This window comes from Chlorocebus sabaeus, chromosome 24, assembly GCF_047675955.1.
Source record: "Chlorocebus sabaeus isolate Y175 chromosome 24, mChlSab1.0.hap1, whole genome shotgun sequence".
NCBI lineage: Eukaryota > Metazoa > Chordata > Mammalia > Primates > Cercopithecidae > Chlorocebus > Chlorocebus sabaeus.
In genome coordinates this window covers 29,486,177-29,506,990 of record NC_132927.1, presented here as the reverse complement: position 1 = coordinate 29,506,990, position 20,814 = coordinate 29,486,177, and the positions used below count along the sequence as shown (strand labels likewise).

The following is a 20,814-nucleotide window of genomic DNA, read 5'->3' as shown; positions in this document are numbered from 1 at the left end:
TCTTATTTCAAACAGCTAGTTAAAGGCCTTCAGCAAGAGCTGAATCGATTATATTCCCTTTTCTGTTCTCGGAATCCAGACTTTGAAGAAAAAGGGGGTAAAGTCTCAATAGTATCACATTCCTTGGGATGTGTAATTACTTATGACATAATGACTGGCTGGAATCCAGTTCGACTCTATGAACAGTTGCTGCAAAAGGAAGAAGAGTTGCCTGATGAACGATGGATGAGCTATGAAGAACGACACCTTCTTGATGAACTCTATATAACAAAACGACGGTAAAATATCCTAATCTTTTGAAAAATTTTTAAATGTCTTTATGGAATTACTGAACCTCTTAGGAGAAAACTAAGAATTTCATGATAAAGAAATAATGCATTGTTTAGGATACAACGATTACTACATGGCATGCGTAATCAAGCTAGAGACTGTTGATTTTCGTGCTAATTACATGCATTTTCCTGTAGCATAAAATAAATTCTTTTGTTGTTCTCCTTGTTTTCCTTTCATCTTTTCTTCACAATTTGTTAGGAGTGAAATTTAAAACTTATTCCAAGCTTAGTCACTGCATAGAATCCTTATTGAAAATGTTTACCAGTTTATAATCTTTCGTAGTTTTACTGACCTTTCGAGGTGGGTTTCTACCTCTCTTATTGTTCTGAAAATAATTTTTAAGCACTGTTTTTGGCAAATATTTTTTTTACATATGTTATATATATAAACATAATTATATTTGTTATATAATTATAAATAGATTTTATAATTATTTAATCATTTGTAGCCTTCCCCATACTATCTTTTAATTATTTGCTACATTCCTATCTTCATCTCTAGTTACATGCCTTATCTTCTTTGTTCTCTTTATCTGATTAATTCTAATATAACAATGAAAAATCATTCATTTTGATAATTTACTAGCATATTAAAACAAATGTGCTAATTGACTAAAAGTTTTACTCGTTTTGTTTTTGTCTTACAGATGTTAACTAAGGATTTCATTTAGAATCTTAAGTACCATAGGCTAGACACATAAATATAGTGTCAAAATAATTGATAGTTTTGAAATAAAATGTCATGTTTGGCAAGACTGGAGCAGCATTTTAGATGTATAAATCCTGTAAAACTTTAAAAAAAAAAAAAAAAAGCATGGAAAATAACAGATTTTTTTGGGAGGGAGACGGAGTCTTGCTCTGTTGCCCAGGCTGGAGTGCAGTGGCACAATCTCAGCTCACTACAACCTCTGTCTTCCAGGTTCAAGTGATTGTCCTGCCCCTGCCTCCCCAGTAGCTGGAATTGCAGGCATCTGCTACCACGCCTGGCTCATTTTTGTATTTTTAGTAGAGATGAGGTTTCACCATGTTGGCCAGACTGGTCTTGAACTCCTGACCTTAAGTGATCCACCCATCTGAGCCACCCAAAGTGCTGGGATTCCAGACATGAACTACTGTGCCTGGCCAACTATAGCTTTAAAAAATAATAATAACAATAATAATAATAACTTAATTCCATATTTACTAAATGTAAGTAGCTATGAAACATTCTAATTGAAAATTATGTTCATCACAGAGAAGGGTTAGACTATGGTTCACCTGTATTTTGGACAGTCATAGTTGTTAAAAAAAATTGAAGTAGGTCAGGAGGCAATGAAATGAAAAGATCTCTAAAGTCTTAAGTATAGAAAAGAGAGATAGAACAGTATATATGGTATTAACCATTTGGTATAATTTTTTTAAAGGTGTATATGTGCTTGTATGTGACTCACATTTTACTACAAAAACTATTAACAGCAGGTATCATGACAACTGGGGGTACTTTTACTAATTATTTCATAAATTTTTATACACTTTCTGTACTGTGGCAGAGACATTTATTAAATACTGTCAACCAGGATTAATGTGAGAGATAATGGGCCATCATCATCTGCATCTTTATACTTTAGTAAGCTAGCAAGCATCTAATATTTATGAAATTATAAATATGTGTGTGTATATAATCTCATGCCCCTTCTTAGGCTGAAGGAAATAGAAGAACGGCTGCATGGATTGAAAGCATCATCTATGACACAAACACCTGCCTTAAAATTTAAGGTAAGGAAAGAGCATGTGTTCTTCAACATTGATCTCAGTTTTTTTTTTAACATCATTTGAAATATGCCGTTAGGATTCAAATGAAAGTTTGTTGTTCTTTCAAAATAAATATTTATTCAACATACACTATATGTTGGACACTGCTAGTTTCTGGTTGTACAAAGAAAAGAATAGACAAGTCAGTTCCCCAGTCCTCAGGTTGTACAACATAGTATTATTAATGCTATTATCAGTATACAGAACAATATATGTACGAGAGGGAGGTTCTAACTTTGCCTGCAAAGGTTTACAAAGGAGTGATATTTGTACTTGGTCTCAGTAAATTAGATATTGCCAAGCGAAAGAAAGGAGAGATGCTATTCTGTGTAAGAGGAATGGCATAAACAGAGGCATGGAGGGGTATAACTTCATATACCCCAAGAAACATCAACTAATCTAGAATAGTGGTAAAGAAAAATAGAGACTGATGAGACATATTTACTATTTACAATTAAGAAATCATAATGACCACTTAGTTGGTCAGTGGTGAGAAAAAATCAGAGGAAGTGTATGAGTAAAATGATTCCAGGGATGGAAAGCTGGCATTTCAGTGGATGAACAATATATGACAAAAGCACAAGACAGAGGTGCACAGGGTTAGCTTGGAGCTGGGCGAGCAAACTTAGTTTAGCTAGAATATACAGGAGTCAGAACAAGGAGACAGTAAGAGAGCAGGAATAGCTAGAAATAATCAACTTGTATTTGATATGGGCATTGGGAAGCTTTGCAGGATTTTTAAGTATCATAATTACCTGTTGAAAGCAGTGTTTTAGGAAAATGTGGCAGAGGTGTCAGCATTGACTAGACTATTGGAAAAGACATACCCTGTAGCTGAATAACAAATAACTTGTTTGCAGTGTTAAATGGGAAATGTCATAAGTTTCCTAATACTCATTTCCTGTTGAATATTTGCTCATGTCTAGTATACTATATTACCTCTTCTTGAAATGTGTTTCTTTTATCGCAAGAACTTAACACACAGGTTAAGATGTGAAATGATGCAGAAATTGCTTTAAAACATGAGGAGTTTTTTAATTGAATCTGTCTCCATTACTTACAAAGTGTTTAATATATATATACACACACACACGCACACACACACACCATACATTTAAAACCATATGGTAAGTTATAACATATTTTTAAAAGCCATAAGAGTATGGTCTTTGGAGTAATCCCATTGTAGAATTTGAGTTTCATCTCTACCATCATTATTATTTTTTTTTTTTTTTTGAGACGGAGTCTTGCCCTGTCACCCAGGCTGGAGTGCAGTGGCGTGATCTTGGCTCACTGCAACTTCTGCCTCTCCAGTTCAAGCGATTCTCCTGCCTCAGCCTCCCGAGTAGCTGGTTTTACAGGCGTCTGCCACCACGCCCAGCTAATTTTTGTATTTTTAGTAGAGATGGGGTTTCACCACGTTGGCTAGGCTGGTCTCGAACTCCTGATCTTGTGATCCGCCCACTTCGGCCTCCCAAAGTGCTGGGGTTACAAGCGTGAGCCACCGCACCCAGCCTATCAGACTTTTTATTCTCAAAAATAAACCAGGTTATGGCCGGGCGCGGTGGCTCACGCCTGTAATCCCAGCACTTTGGGAGGCCGAGGCCGGGGGATCACGAGGTCAGGAGATTGAGACTATCCTGACTAACACGGTAAAACCCTGTCTCTACTAAAAATACAAAAAAAAAATTAGCCGGGCTCGGTGGAGGGCGCCTGTGGTCCCAGCTACTCGGGAGGCTGAGACAGGAGAACAGCGTGAACCCTGGAGGCGGAACTTGCAGTGAGCTGAGATCGCACCACCACTGCACTCCAGCCTGAGTGACAGAGCGAGACTCGGTCTCAAAAAATAATAATGAAATAAAATAAACCAAGTTATTTCCCACCTTGGCTTTAGTTCATTTGATTCTCAGTCTGGAATGTTATTCTTTCCAGCACCAATATCCAGCCTCAGCTGTAGAAAGCTTTTTTGTCTTTTACTGACCAATGCAAATGCTACCTCCTCTGTAAAGCCTTCAAAGTTGGAATTATTTTTTTCACTCTCTTAAAGCATTCTTTCCCTCTGTTATGCACATATTTTATTCTGCTTTACCCACAGGACTGTAAACTTTGGGTGCAGAAGCTGTGCCTTATTGGTCTTTATATCCATCACAGCACCTAGCGTATTACTTCGCACAAAGTAGTACCTCAATAAATATTTGATTAGTGTATACAAATATTTAAGAAAATGATCCTTATCTTCCTTGTATTCAACTTGTGTTAGATTTAAAGATAATGAAGTATCTTATGGAAATAGATTATTCTAGAATGGTTAAGGGGTAGCAGAGCCCATCTGGATAACTCTTATTAAAAATGAATATACTCAGAGATAATTTTATTATTTGTATTTTGCCATATATTGTTATGCCCAAATTTTGTTGAAAAATAACACTTCACCATTTTTAAACTTTAAGATGACTTTATCATTTTAGGTTGAGAATTTCTTCTGTATGGGATCCCCATTAGCAGTTTTCTTGGCGTTGCGTGGCATCCGCCCAGGAAATACTGGAAGTCAAGACCATATTTTGCCTAGAGAGATTTGCAACCGGTTACTAAATATTTTTCATCCTACAGATCCAGTGGTGAGTTGCAATATAGACTCTTTTTCTCAATGTCAAATTGTTCCTAAAAAGAATCTATCAGCTGTGGCTCACGCCTGTAATCCCAGCACTTTGGGAGGCTGAGGCGGGCAGATCACCAGAGGTCAGGAGTTCAAGACCAGCCTGACCAACATGGCGAAACCTTGTCTCTACTAAAAATACAAAACATTAGCTGAGCGTGGTAGTGCGTGCCTGTAAGGCAGGAGAATCACTTGAACCTGGGAGGTGGAGGTTAGAATGAGCCAGGATCATGCCACTGCACTCCCGCTTGGGTGACAGAGTAGTGAGACTCCATCTCAAAAAAAAAAAGCCAGGCGCGGTGTTCATGGCTATAATCCCAGCACTTTGGGAGGCCAAGGCAGGCGGATTGCCTGAGCTCAAGTTCAAGACTAGCCTGGGCAACATGGTGAAACCTCGTCTCTACTAAAATACAAAAAATTAGCTGGGCATGACTGTAATCCCAGCTACTCAGGAGGCTGAGGCAATAGTATCGCTTAAACCTGGGATGCAGAAGTTGCGATTAGCTGAGATTGTGCCACTGCACTCCAGCCTGGGCAACACAGTGAGACTCCGTCTCCAAAAAATAAAAATCTAAGATAAAGACATCTTACAAGGTGCCATGGAATTAATGAATAACACTTCATTTATCTGATTATTAAACGTGTGTTTTGGTTAATTTAGAGCTCATGAGATAAAATACCTTAGAGATGGTCTGGTTATGTTGCATTTGTAATACAAGAACATAATGTAAAAATATTATTCCCAGACAATTAATACAAGAGACAGGAGTCTACCGGACTTTCAAACCTTAACCAATTGTAATACCAGTAACCTAGAAACCATAAATCTTAAAAATCCTGCTCTAAATACATTTTTTATCTAAAATATGCTACAATATTGGAATGTGTTTTGTAGGCTCTCTGAAAAATGAAAATATTCAAATATTAAACATCAAAATAAAACTTTATTATAGCCTACTAGAATTGTAAAATGTTGGATTTTTCTATTCTCTATTATGTTTATGCTGTAAATATTTTTTTTAATGGAAGAACCTTGCATCCTGGTAAACAGTGTAATGCCAAGTAAGATTTTTAAACAAGAAAAATGTCCCCTTAAAACTTCTTTGGGACAAGGCTGGTTTAACTGAATATTAAACTATTTTAAATAGCATTTATTCTCTGAAAAAATAGCTTTATATAATTGTGGAAAGTCTTTTAAAGGATCCTTTTAGCTAGTACCAAATAAATATAACATTGACTAAGCATTTGAATTTTAGAAAATCTCCCATATAAAGACTTACAACTGCTATATTAACTTCACTGAACTGGAAGTTTAATATAAGATTCAAATACAAACTGCACAATCCTGGCCAAGTTATTTCTGAGACTGTATCTTATCAGTATGATGTAGATAATAATATTTTGCCTTCTAGGAGTGTTAGGATTAAGTAAAATATATATATACACCCAGCTAGACAATAAGCATTTCATTAACATATACTCATTTTATTCATTGTCTCGTAACTTGAAAGTGAATTGCAGTCCATAGGTCTGCTCTGAGCCCTGTCCTTTGTATATCTTAAACTTTGTTGTAACTTTAAAGAAGGGTTCCAAACTCATACATTTTTATTATTCATTTTATACTTTCTCTGTGATTTTTTAAAAAATTAATACTTTGTTAAATAGTTTATGTCAGAAAGGTGCAAGGCAGTTTTTACAAATGTTATCTGTTCTTTCTCACATCTCTGTAAGAAAGGAAGTGTTGGCCAGGCGCCGTGGCTCACGCCTGTAACCCCAGCACTTTGAGAGGCCGAGGTGGGCAGATTACGAGGTCAGGAGATCGAGACCATCCTGGCTGACATGGTGAAACCCCGTCTCTACTAAAAATACAAAAAAAAATTAGCGGGGCATGGTGGTGGGCGCCTGTAGTCCCAGCTATTCAGGAGGCTGAGGCGGGAGAATGGCGTGAACCCAGGAACGGAGGTTGCAGTGAGCTGAGATCGCACCACTGCACCCCAGCCTGGGCGACAGAGTGAGACTCCATCACAAAAAAAAAAAAAGAGAGGTGGTGTTACCTCCTTTCTACATCTCAGGAAACTAAGGGCTCCGAGACCTAGTGACTTGACAAGCATCATGCGATTAATAAGTGACAGAGGCCGGGCACAGTGGCTCGTGCCTGTTATCCCAACACTTTGGGAGGTTGAGGTGGGAGGATTGCCTGAGCCCAGGAGTTCGAGACCAGTCTGGGCACCATAGTGAGACCCTATCTCCATCTTAAAAAATAAAATTTTTGAAAAATGTAAATTAAAAAGTAAGTGGTAGGAGCCAGAATATGAATTGGGGGATGCTGATGCCATATCCATTGCCTTTTCTGCTGTCTCATCGCTACTTCACATCAGACAGATGCTCTTATGTTGGCATCTGATTTATGCTGTTACTATATCAATCTATTTTAAAATAGAGTTAAGGTAGAGCTTAAATAGAGCTCCTAAAATATTAAAAATTGGCTTTATTTGCTGTTTCCCAGGATTACCATCTACTACTTCAACTTTGCTCATGAGACTAAATAAATCTAATTGTTACATGATATCAGAACATAATAAAAATATTTCTCTGAAAAATTGATAGACATTATTAGCCTAAACTGTTTTTCATAATCTCATCATTAGACCAACTGTATATTAACAGTGAACAAATAGAAATACATGTTTGAAATAACTATTGTTTTTTAATTAAATTCCGTCTCTGAGGCTTACATAGCATGCAATAGAGTAAGAACAGTTTATTAAAATCCAAGCATTGTGCTTTAACACTGTATTTCTTTGAATTTTTTTTTTAATCAAGGCTTATAGATTAGAACCATTAATACTGAAACACTACAGCAACATTTCACCTGTCCAGATCCACTGGTACAATACTTCAAATCCTCTACCTTATGAACATATGAAGCCAAGCTTTCTCAACCCAGCTAAAGAACCTACCTCAGTTTCAGAGAATGAAGGCATTTCAACCATACCAAGCCCCGTGACCTCACCAGTCTTGTCCCGCCGACACTATGGAGAATCTATAACAAATATAGGCAAAGCAAGCATACTAGGTAATTTATCTTAAGTATTCCTTATCTATGCATATAAGCACTTCTATAGACATAAAGTTTGGGGAACTAGAAGCATTCTATGTATTAGGAAACTCCCAATAGTTAATCCCTGTGTCTAGAATTAACTACCCTCCCAATGTTCATATTTGAGGCCCAAAAAGCTCTAAAGTTCTCTGATTAGATCAGATCTTATAGTTTTAGAATATGAGATAGCTGGATGGACCAGTAAAAGCTGTTCTAAGTTCCTCGTTTTAATCTTGATCCTACCACTTGCTGCGAGATCTTGAACAAATAATATAGTTTTTAATGCTCTACTTGCTCATCTGTGAAATAAGAAAGCACTTGTGTCAGAGGGTGCTCCCTACCAACCAGTTCTCTGATCTGTTATAAAAGTCTCTCAAACTATGTGATTCCTGAGGGCAACAAGGATGTTTAATTTTTCTTTGAATGATCTCCAGTACTAGCACAGTGTTTGGCTGTATCACTGGAACTGGATTATGTGCTATTTGAATCTATCCCTTGCCTTTGGTTACAAGTTGCCTTAATATAAAGTCCCACAAGGTGGCATTATAAATAGGCTTTATCTGCTGGACTCTTGCTGTTTCACTTTCTCATATTAATACATTGTTTGTTGATGGCTTTTTCTTACATATCCATTTAAATTCAGTAGTAAGTATATCAATAGTAAATCTATACTCATATCAATGGCATGGTTCTTTTATTAAAGATTTTAATCTTGCCAAATATTTTAATAAACCATGATCACTTGAATAAAATAGAATCTTGATTCCTTTGTTTATATATTCCTATGTTATATTCCTAGAGCTTATACAACTATCTATTCACCATTTTTATTTAGAAACCTGCAATATAAATTATAATTTTCTTATGTTCCCACCCTGGAAAGACATGACTAGGGTTTGGTCCCTCTGCCAGTTGGCTGTAATTATGGGTGGTGCTCTTTAGCTTAGCGTGTGGTGTAATTCAACAGAATGACTACCCTGCTGTGTGAAATACAGGGGCTGCTAGCATTGGAAAGGGACTTGGAGGAATGTTGTTCTCAAGATTTGGACGTTCATCTACAACACCGTCATCTGAAACATCAAAAGACTCAATGGAAGATGAGAAGAAACCAGTCGCCTCACCTTCTGCTACCACCGTGGCAACACAGACCCTTCCACATAGCAGTTCTGGCTTCCTTGATTCTGCATGTTAGTTCATACATTATTTCCTTAAGTTTATACTGTATCTTTTTAAAACTTGGGGAGGGCAGGGAGGTATAAGATATTAATACTAGCTAGTCAACTCTAAGATCTAAAGCGTGCCTTAACTTTGAAAGAAAAAAATGCTTTCCTTCTGCTTATATTTTTAACAGTAATTTGCAGGAAAATGCAGTTTTACTTTCTGCATCAGTGAATTAATAGAATATTAATAATTAGGGCCTTGTGGTACAGGGTCTTAAACATCAAACATCAAACAAATCTCTTTAGGGTAAGTACCCCCTGAAGTTTATAAAGTAGATTTTTACTAATATGATCTTCTCAGTCTCAAAAATCATGTAATTATTGCTTTAGATCTGTGCAGTATCTGGTCTTGAGACTTTAAAAACTGCTATACCAAAGTCATCCTGCTTCTATTCAAAACTTAGAAATTTTATTGGATCTGCTGAATGGCTTCCAATTCTATCCCAGTTACCTAGTGTAAAGCAGATATTGAAAAAACGAGTAAATAAATGGATATGTTATGTTGGACTTAGCATTATAATGGATCTTTATTTAAGCTTTCTCCCGTGGACTTACAAAGTTTGAAATGTTGAGTAGTTGTGAAACACTAATACACTTAGTATATATTTACTTCCAAGAGTCTGAACTTGAACATTATTTTTAGGTGTCTAGTAAAATAAAACTAAAAATCAAGTCCTATTTTTCATCGACACCTATAAGGAAATATAAATTCTGAAACTAGCTACTCCTTTTCTGTAACTATAGCAGGGAGAAAACTTTTCTTTCTCTAGAAATTTTTTAACAGATTATATTTGTTACTTATCGTGTTGTGTTCTTACTGTGTCTGCTACTCTAAATTGTAAAATGATGGCATTCATTGCCATCCATCCTTAGAAAGTTCAAGTGTGACACTCTTAGAGGCTGAATAATTCTTCCATAGTCAACTCCACTCCAGGATGAATTATTAATAGGGTTGAACATTCCTACTTGGGGAACAGCATTTTTAATTTAATTCTATCTGTGCCAGACTCGGTATCTAAAATTTTATAGTTGCAAGTCTGGAAAATTCTTTTTTAGACTTTGATATTTGCATTAAATATATTTTAGTTTTCCTATAAGAGTTCTCATACTATTTCTGACTTGTTTCTACTTAATATCAAATATGTGACTGTGAAAATACAAAATTCTGTTGTGACATGCAGATGTCAAGAAAACTCTAACTCCTGAGAAAAATTAATTTCAAAGAATTTTGTAAGGTAGCAGATAAAAAGTCATGGTTTTTTGTAATGTCATTAATACACAACAGTAGTGCTGGTAAACATTAGAGTGAGGGAGGGAGCAAGAAGAACAGGGATTTAACCCCCTAGAAAAAGGTAATGGAAGCTTATGTATAGAATCTATAGGATCTGAGGGAATAAAACCTTTAGTTTTTTTTTTTTTCTGTTTAACGTAGTAATTTCAAAATAATAGAGAAACACCCAGTTTTTTCTTCCAGAACAGCAGTTAGTAGAAGTGCATAGCTGTATTGCATCTTTTTATTTTGAGAGCTTAACAAAATACATACTATGTCATTCTTACACATAAATTCTTTGATAGTCCAGATGGTAAATTTGTTGTCAACAAGACTCAATGTGAAGTAATCATTGAGTCTTACACATATTCCTATATTACCCATACTTAACGTGTTATACATATTATACATACTCACCTCTAGATATAGATATAACTATTAAAATTAGACTGTTAATTATAATAAGATTCTGCCTTTTAAATCCTATTCCCAAGATTTGCTTTACTAATTATTTGGCTTGCTTCAGTAACACAACCTGTGTAATCATCATAATTTCTCGTCGTAAGTGCTGTGTCTTGGCTATATCGTGCAAATCATAAAACTTTTCTTCATTAAATCTTCTTTCTGAAATTTGGTCATTGTAATTAGGTGATTCTGGCTTCCCTCCTTTCTTCTACTTACATTGGTTGCCTCATTTCTTCTAGATAACCTTTATTCTGAAGCTACCGACTTTGATTCACTTGCTATTTGAGGGTAAAATGGGGCACAGGCTTAGAATTCATGATCTGTTTCTTTTTGTGAAGAATGAGTGTTGTCAATTGAAACCTATTTTATTTTCATCCAGTTGAAGCATCTTACATAGCTATTCTTCATTTCTTTTGAAAAGTCTAGACTTCTTTTCTAACATATAATGCAAAGATCTGTTTCTTTTAGCATTGTTTTGCATCTAGGTTAGGAACTAAATTAGCTATGAATTTGGGGAATATCTGGGTGTTAAAAGATTATGAGATTATATTTCAAGTTACTTATGCATACATTTTCCATGAAAGAGCTCCTTACAAAAATTTAGATGTGTACTACTTTATGTGTGCTAGGTTTAGTCAACTTATTTGGGAGTGGTGTTCTAACTTTTGGCCACTACATCATTGAAGGCCATTTTTAATCATCAGCCAACCCTTTACAGCATCTTGTGTTTTTTTTTCACAGATTTCAGACTTCAAGAATCGTTCTTTAATCTCCCACAACTTCTTTTTCCGGAAAATGTAATGCAGAATAAAGATAATGCCCTCGGTATGGTATATGTCAGGAATAGCATTCAGAATACTATAAAAATGATCTACTTAGAGTTCTTCTGCTTATTGAAAAATTGGATCAGTTCTATGAGATCAGCTTCAGTGTTACCATTATAGACTATTTTGTGTGTATTTTCTTCCCATATTTTCTAATCTTAAATGGTAGTGGTTCTGAAACCTGAAAATTGACTAGCCACTTAATGTGCTAAAGTATACTCATGTATACTTCTACAAAGAAGGAACCTGAAGAAAAGCATAAGGTCATTTTCTTTCTTCTTTATTGTCCTAAAGGCTCCAAAGAGGTTTGCTATTTCTTTTCATTTAATACATTTAGATATAAAAGGGTTTCTAATAGTACAAAGAATGTAATCATTCTTGGTTATTTCAGGTATCAGTAAATTTACCACTTAGCGTTGTAGGTATGTCATAGCTGATTGCTTTCAACACAAATATTTAATGTAGTTTAGGGGAGTACATTCACTTTAAAAAACAGTATTCTTAGATGTAAGAGATATTTTTAATCTCTTAATTTTCAGTATATTCTAAATGTATCACTATGGATTAACTTTAGTGGTTTAAAATTATTTTTATGACGAACTTCTGATTCCTTTTTCCACAGCTTCTCTTTTTAAAAAAAAAAATACTGGATTTTGTCTTCGACAAATCACGTTACAGCATTTTGCAGTTTGTTTTGGTTTTGTTTTTTTTTTTAATGTTTTAACCACATCTCATTTTACAGTTTCTTTATTTGATCACCAATTTTCATAAATTTTTTTCAATTTAAAAAAAAAACTCTTTTACTACTTCAGTTTGTGTTGATCTAACTCAGTGAATTCCCCTTAAGAAATTATCTTACGTAAGTGCTCTCTCTGGTCTCTGCCCAAGCCAGCCTCTTTCATAAAGAAATAATTTTATTTATGTTGTTTGCATTTTTGGTTGGAGAAAGGAAAATTAATTCACTCGTATATTTGTCCTGCAACCAAGTAGCCCATATATCCAGTATCTCAAAACCATCCTACCTAGCTACCTAAGCAGTTAAACCTGTAATCATAACTACACGAAATGATTCTGGTGGTAATATCTATATGGCTTCTTTTTGTGCTTCCTGTTTCCATTCACTCAACAATTGTTTACTTCACTGTTTACCTTGAGCCAAGAGACCATGGTAATCACTGGAAAAGATAAGATGAAACAAATTTCAATTCTGCCTATAAAGATGCTAGTGTGAAAATTATCTATTTTCTAGAGAGCATAAACTCTAGTAGGGAAGGTAGATAACTGCATAAGTAATTATAATATATGGTAGAATGTGATGAACCACAAAACAGAGGTATAGTAAAGGACTCTCAGTTCTAAGGAATGAAAGATTGCTTTCACCTGGAGAAAGGGCTCAATCATTCATACGGAGAAATGAATAGCTAGATTTGTTGGACCCTTCACAATTTGGTTTGACAAAATTTTCTAGTCAAAGTCAGAACTACTCCGTTTTAATCATTCCTGGTTTTTCTCAAGAAAACTAACATATTTCCCTTCGTGCCCCATGCTTCCCACCTCTGCGGTTTTACTCATGCTGTTTGTTCTCCCTGCAATGTCTTTTCATCTCTACATGTCCAAATCCTCCTCCTTCCAGAGAGCCTTTTATGATTTCTCCAGGTGAAAGCCATCTTTCATTCCGTAGAACTGAGAGAGTCCTTCACTGTATCTCTGCTTTGTGGTTCATCACATTCTACCATATGTTATAATTACTTATTATATGTCTGTTGACAAGCCTTGTGCACAATAATTCTCTAATGAAAGCACACTACTGATGACACTTGACCTTCACACTATGGAGATTCCTTGATTGTCAAGCACTTCCACATGGAATGTGGCAGATACTCTACTTTGGAGAACAGGGAAAGAAAGAAGCCCATGTATGTGACACCCCAGAAAGAAAATAATCCTTGTTTTAAAACAGTTTAAGCAAAGAGTTGATGATTGTTTAAAAACACAGTTTCTTTTCTCATTTTTAGTTCTCTTCAACTGTTTAGAAACCTGATTCTTTTTTTTATGGATAGAGAAATTCTGTCACTTGGGCATTCCAGAGAGAAAAAGGAGCGATGATTTTATGTTCTCCTTTTTTTTTTTTTTTTTTTTTTTCTTTTGACCTAGCTCAGCTAGAGAAAGCAGGGGAAAACTACCAACCTGTATGACAACACCCATTCTTGAGATGGTAATAATGAGAAAGTAGGTCCTAGGCTACTCCATGTAGATTTGAGCCTACTTTGGCCAAGAGCTGATCTCACAACACATATAGAATGGTGCTGCCAGGTAGACCCTCACTCCCTTGGGAACTCCGTGGTCTACCTAAGAGAGAGAAAAGACGGAACATAGGCCCACCTAGTTTCATCCATCCACCTGCATAACCAACATACATGTGAGGTCCCCTGCACTGACAGCCAGACTGCCTGGAATAAACTTCTTCAGGGAGGACAAGAAACTGAAACAGGTTCATCAAGTACAAGCTAGCTTCCTAATACCCATTTTGATGGAGACAACCTATAGATAAGTATACAAGGATAGAGGGAGCCAATCTGGTTAGTGACACCGAGTAAAGTCCCTTTAAGTGATAAAATGATACGGGCACATAATATAGGACAAGAATGAAATTTAACATTTGAGTGTCTACTCAAAGGCAGTGTTGTAAGACAGTAATAGCACATTAAGAAGAATTTCAGGAACATAAAATCAAAGTGGAGTCAAATAACATGTGTTATAAACAGGAAATATCTTCCTTTCTTTGACTTAAAAAACAGAATTATAACTAAAAAGTGTTGGACTAGGAACACATTATGGAGTGGCATTTGAAAGTGAATTCTTAAAAATTATAACTTTGTGGTCTTCACTAATAGTAACACATTTCCCATCTGTTTTTCATCTTCTTTTTCCTTTGTAATTCGTCTTGACTCATCTTCATTGTGCTTGAGCATTCCAGTTTCTTGTTCTATTTTTATCTTCCTGTCTGTCAGAATGTACCTACAAATCTAATACAAATGTCCCATGGAATACAAAAGATTAGGACATTTACTAACTCACTAGTCCACATGGATTTCAGCTATTTCTGACTTGTTATTGATTAGCTTATTGTAATTTAAATTTTAAAATGCAGTCCAGGCCAGGCACGGTAGCTCACGCCTGTAATCCCAGCACTTTGGGAGGCTGAGGCAGGTGGATCACAAGGTCAGGAGTTCAAGACCATCCTGGTCAACATAGTGAAACCCCGTCTGTACTAAAAATACAAAAAAATTAGCCGGGTGTGGTGGCGGGCACCTGTAATCCTAGCTACTTGGGAGGCTGAGGCCGTAGAATCACTTGAACCCGGGAGAGGAGGTTTCAGTGAGCAAAGATTGTGCCACTGCATTCCAGCCTGGGTGACAGTGCGAGACTCTGTCTCAAAACAAAAAAAAAAGCAGCCCAAAAAACTTAGTAAAAATCCCAGGTCAATGTATTTTACAAGTATTTTATAACCTAATTGGTATTTATACCACTTAAGTGTAAACCTTCTCTGAAAATGTGTAGCTAGATTTATGAACATACCTTGTAAGAAGAGCATAATTAAACAGAAAAATAACAACTGTATAAGCATTTTTAAATTACCAAATGGTATTTTCACAAAATATCTATTTAAAATAAGCATTAACTAAGCATTTATATGAAGTATTTCCCTAGAGTATTATGATTTCCTATATGTGATTGCCAAATTCCCATTATAAATCAAAACCCAACTTTTTCTCCAATCTCCTTCTTAATTTGTGCCAGTTTTACTCTTAAAATCCTTGTGGTGCTTGTTCAGGGGCAGACTTTACAGTGTCTGGTTGGTAACGATTTGAGTATTTTTGTTTTGTTTGTAACATAGACCCTTCAGAACACTGTGTGGCTTATTAACAGTTTTAAAGGAGTTCCTAAAGATCAAGATGTCATTTTTCTTAAGTGTTTATCTCTAAGGATTTATTAAATGAGTTCACTGAAATTATCTTAGAGCCTTGATTTATTAAGGTGATTTTTCTCTAACAGGTATTGCAAAGACTTTCTGTGGGTTTTAGAAAATAGTTGATTGAATTCACTGAATTGTTTGTGGACAGCACTGTTACAAGCAAAGTCCTTCCTCCCAAGAATCACCACTGCTCCTCCCTGTTTAACTTTCCCAGCCACCCTGCATGTTCTTCTTTTGTTGAACAAACACTTAATGAGCATTTGTATGTCCCAGGCACATGTTAGACCCTGCTGATTGGATGGAGACTAGGGTTTATGGGGGTTGCCTGTGAGGCATTCAGCCTAGTAGAGAAGAAAGCATTCTAGGACTGTACACAGATGGTTATCCTCTAACATATCCCCCACACAACCAGTGGATATCTAGGGCCTCCCTAACGAGGCGATTGAATGATGTCTTGCACTCCCACGGGCATTATTGCATGCAAGCCTGGCCCATAAATCTTCAAGAGGGGTGTTTTCCTTATTTTACAGATTAGGCACAAGGATTAAATGGTAATGCCAAGTTTTGAAAGCAATTTTTTTAACTCTGAAAATATTCTATGATATACCAAGTGATTTTTTTTGTCTTCCTTTATTATTTCATATTAACTTTAGCATACAAAGGAAAGAACTTCACAAATAGAATCCTATACTACTGAGACTCTTTTAAGTGTTTTTCTTATAAGATGATAATGGAAAGTCACTTTTTAAAAAAGTGACAGAATCACTTCTATTTAGCTAAATTTTTACTCTCAACTCTAGTACGTCTATATGGAACATATTTTATTGTAATCTGTATTCATTTGTTTAACTTCTTTTCTTTTTAGTGGAGTTGGATCACAGGATTGATTTTGAACTCAGAGAAGGCCTTGTGGAGAGCCGTTATTGGTCAGCTGTCACGTCGCATACTGCCTATTGGTCATCTTTGGATGTTGCCCTTTTTCTTTTAACCTTCATGTACAAACATGAGCACGATAATGATGCAAAACCCAATTTAGATCCAATCTGAACTCTCGAAGGACATGAATGGCCTAAAACTGATTTTTTTTTCCTGTTAAAATGTGTGTGTCAAGATATGGAGATTTCAGGGTTAAAGTATATTTTAGTTTTGTTTAGGGCAACAGATATTTGAATTTAAAAGCACTTTATTTAAAAAAAAAAATAGTTTTCAGTTCTGAAGAAGTTATTTACAATTTCTATCATTCTAATTATGAGTCTGACAAAACCTTCTCCAGAGAATCAAGCAAGACCTGGATGTGAAGAAGGTTTGGGTAAACTGCATGGAAAGGCTACAAATCACAATCTGATTCCTCCCAAATATAAAGGCATATGGAACATAATGTATTAACCAAAGTATGTTATAAATTAAAAAAGGTCAAGGTTCAGCATATTCTATATGGAGATCGCAAGGTGGTATCATTGTTTTAGATTTCTATGAAGGCTTTCATTTTTACATCCCTTTGAAAAAATATAACAGATTTAAAATGTTTGGAATTTAACTTGTTTAGGAAAAACTAATGCTTAAAACAATATTTGGACTACTGTATTTATAATTTATTAACTCTAATTGCTTTATTTCAATGTATGAGACATGACTTTTAATGTTTGCTTTGAACATAATTTAAGAACCAGATTTATTTTCTATAGTGTTAAACCCTTTTTTCTCAGAACTCCATCTTTGTACTCTTCAGATGAATATATAGACACTGTGGCATACATTATTTTCTTTTTTCATTAAAAACTTATGGCTTCATACAACACTAGTTCAATTTTTTTAAATAAACTTTTTATTATGTTACATGTACTTCAGGGAAAGCTAAAGTTTCTCTAAACTTGACACAGAGTACTCCATAATGGGTACATTTCATCAGCTTTATTAGAAAACTAGTAAATGCTTTTGAATAGGTAGTATGACAGCTGTTTTAAATGTACAAACATTTGTGTGCCAAACAACATATATGAAGGAATGGGATGCCACTAACTAGTGCACATTGTTTCTAAATGTGCCATTGAGACACAAGGCACAGTAAGTCAGGATTCTGAGGCATTGGAAGGGTTTTCTTCAGCTGTAATTGTTTCCACAGTGCTTTTCATCTGAGGGGCTCAAAGTTTAAGAGGAGTACATTCAATAACCCATGTACTAGCTTCTTGAGGTAAGTAAATAAATATTGTTCTCGTGTTACATGTTAATACACCAAGGCACCAAAACATTTAAAGTGCCTTGTATTAGATTACATCACAAATCAGAAAAGCTTGGATTGGGCTGGTCACCGTGGCTCACGCCTATAATCCTAACACTTTGGGAGGCCAAGGTGGGAGGATCACTTAAGCCCAGGATTTCAAGACCAGCTTGGGCAACATAGTGAGACCCCCTTCTCTGCAAAAAATGACAAAAATTAGCCACTTGTAGTGGTGTATACCTGTAGTCCCAGCTACTCAAGATGCTGAGGCAGGAGGATCACCCGAGCCCAAAAGTTCGAAGCTGCAGTGAGCTCTGATCGCACCAGTGCACTCCAGCCTGGGTGACAGAGCCAGACCCTGTCTCTAAAAAACGAAGAAAAGCTTGGGTTGAAGCCAGACCATACTCTTTTATATGCTGTTCAATGACTTAATTCACATGTGATCTTTAGTAGTTTGCAGACAATAATAACAGAAGTTGCGATTCATAATTAGGATAAATGACCATGAACCCAGTGTTTCCCTGCTTGATTTCTAGGTTCTTGGATTCTCACACAAAAGAGAAGTTACCTAGAGGGGATCAGTAGCCATCCCTGTTGCACACAACCCTCACTTCTGAGTGGTTTCCACTAGGTTCCACTTAAGGTGCTGTCTTTTCTTATCTTGCAAGGAATTGCTTAGCTTCCCAATAATCATTGTCAAACTGGGAGCAAAGTTGGTCAGCTGTGTCTCTCACCTCCTCCTTTCTTCATAACATAGTAGAATCTGTGACTTACTTGTAGGTTTTACTTAGCACTTCAGTACTGTTGGCTGCTTTGGCCTTTTGTTGAATTTGCACAACAACATAAAGCACTTGTTTTTAATGTTTAAAAAAAATTCCAAGGCTCCATGACCAAGTATGTGACTCACTAAGAAACCCTTGCTATAAAAGGCTTTTGATGAAATCTTAGCAAAGCTAAAGTAATCTCTAACTTAGAGATTCCTGTGAACTCAGGTCATTTTCATAGCCTGTTTATTTTGTAGATCTAATTTAGTTCTCAGGAAAATTAAACTCATGCTATATGACTGTATCATTAAAGGTACTTGAGCATATGTTGCTGTAGGTGGTACGACACTCAAATGCATAACTTTATGGGATTTATTCTTAACCACTAGAATATGAAGAGCCCTTTTTACCTGAGAAGAGTGAAATTATGTCAAACCTTTTAATTTGATATCACTGAGTAAAAGGTATGTTCCTATAGCCATGGGAATATGTCTGCTTTCTTTTTTTCATATTGAGAAAACAGTCAAATTTAACAATCTGGAGTTTATTTGAATTCTTGGAAAGAGCAATATTCAAAACCTTTTCAAAAATAAGATGTTCTGGACTACTGGATGGATGTTTTGTTTTCAGTTCATTATTTCATCAGTAGGGATGGTGATTTTGGTTTTGTAGTATCCTTGTTTCTATGTCTGTGCATGTTAATATTGGATGTATTTGTATATACTTAATATACAGACTGTGTGTCATTCTGGCTTGATTAGAAGCTAAGTCAGTTACTGAGTAACATTTTGCAACTTTATTCCAGCAAGTACTAAATCGGCCAAAAAAAGTTTTGTTTTTGATACCATTAAAATTTTATTCTCTATTTTGTGTACATGCTATGATGATTCTCCCGAGTACTGATTAGATCACTGAACTTTAGTTAGGTTCCCAAGAATTATTGACGGTTAGAGTAAGAATGTCTTAGATTAAATCTAGCTTTGTTTTTACTTTAAAATTAGTCTTGCTAAGCCTTATGTTAGTTCATACTTTTTCAACAGTAATTTTGTTTATAATCCAGTGTTACTGTATTTTAGGACATAATTTTAAAATACACTGGATTTTGGCCAGGTGTGGCAGCTCATGCCTGTAATCCCAGCACTTTAGGAGGCCAAGCAGGGAAGACTGCTTGAGCCCAATAGTTGAAGACCAACCTGGACAACATGGTGAAACCCAGTCTCTACAAAAAATACAAAAATTAGCTGGGTGTGTTGGCACACGTCTGTGGTCCCAGCTACTGAGGAGGCTGAAGTGGGTAGGATTGAGAGGAGGTAAAGGCTTCAGTGAGCCAAGATTGCACCACTGCACTCCACCTTGGGTGACAGAGCTGAACCCTGTATCCAAAAAATATATGTATATATGTTTACACACACACATACACACACACTGGATGTTCTCATAACTGCTCTTTTGTATGTGAAGCAAGCCTTAGGAATCTTATGTTTTACTTCTTTCTGTTAAATGGCATCTGTTATGTTTTGAAGTACACACACTGAACATGCTTCATGCTGAATACTCACACTAAAGGCCTCAGACGTGTAATCATTCATCCTTAGTCTCTTTTTTCTCTCTGTTTCCTCATTGGGAGCTAAAGCATCCTAGTCTACAAGAAATTTAACACACCATATTCCAGCTTTGCATCACCTAACCAGTAGACAAAAGGAAAAGAAATTGTCAGTGCAGTATCACAGCTGGTGCCTCTGTTCATTCCAGTGATAGTACATGAGCCCCTTCCAGTGGAATCAGATCAAGCCAAGAAATTTTACTGTAAAGTCTGTAGTAGAAGACAAGTAAATAAATTTCTTTTTGATCAATTAGATTGGTATTTCTCTCTTCTCAGCTAATGAGTAAGGCATGTGGACAATAGAGAAAACTAATTTGAGTGTATGTATTAAAATTGCTCTTCTAAAACAACGTAAGATATTAAAGATCAAGGCAGAGCAAAAAAGAATGTAGCAATCATATGCTAGAAAAAGAAACTAAGTTTTACTAAACTGTGTTTCGGGTAGTTGACCTCTGTAGTTATTCTGAAGTTTTCTATCCCTTATCTGTATTCTTCTGTCATTCCTGTGCCTCAAGGCTCTGCCAGGAATCTGATGGTACTCTGGCTGAACTTAAAACGTAAGAATCTCAAAGGTCTCATTTAGTAAATGTTAGTG

At 35.9% G+C, this 20,814-nt stretch overlaps 1 protein-coding gene across 7 annotated transcripts in view; it reads left to right on the top strand.

The window, feature by feature from the left end:
- DDHD1 (DDHD domain containing 1) overlaps positions 1 to 19,481 on the top strand; it is a 122,980-nt gene extending 103,499 nt beyond the window's left edge. For 4 of the 7 annotated variants that reach the window (XM_037983991.2, XM_037983988.2, XM_037983987.2 and 1 more), the window contains 7 exons: positions 16 to 278; positions 2,012 to 2,087; positions 4,592 to 4,741; positions 7,603 to 7,855; positions 8,875 to 9,066; positions 11,576 to 11,659; positions 16,500 to 19,481. In XM_037983991.2, the coding sequence (XP_037839919.2) occupies positions 16 to 278; positions 2,012 to 2,087; positions 4,592 to 4,741; positions 7,603 to 7,855; positions 8,875 to 9,066; positions 11,576 to 11,659; positions 16,500 to 16,681 (1,200 nt within the window). In that variant the 3' untranslated portion in view covers positions 16,682 to 19,481. The remainder of the gene's footprint in view (positions 1 to 15; positions 279 to 2,011; positions 2,088 to 4,591; positions 4,742 to 7,602; positions 7,856 to 8,874; positions 9,067 to 11,575; positions 11,660 to 16,499) is intronic. The other 3 variants (XM_037983993.2, XM_037983992.2, XM_037983989.2) reach the window with 1 other exon arrangement.
- Positions 19,482 to 20,814: the final 1,333 nt, after the last annotated feature.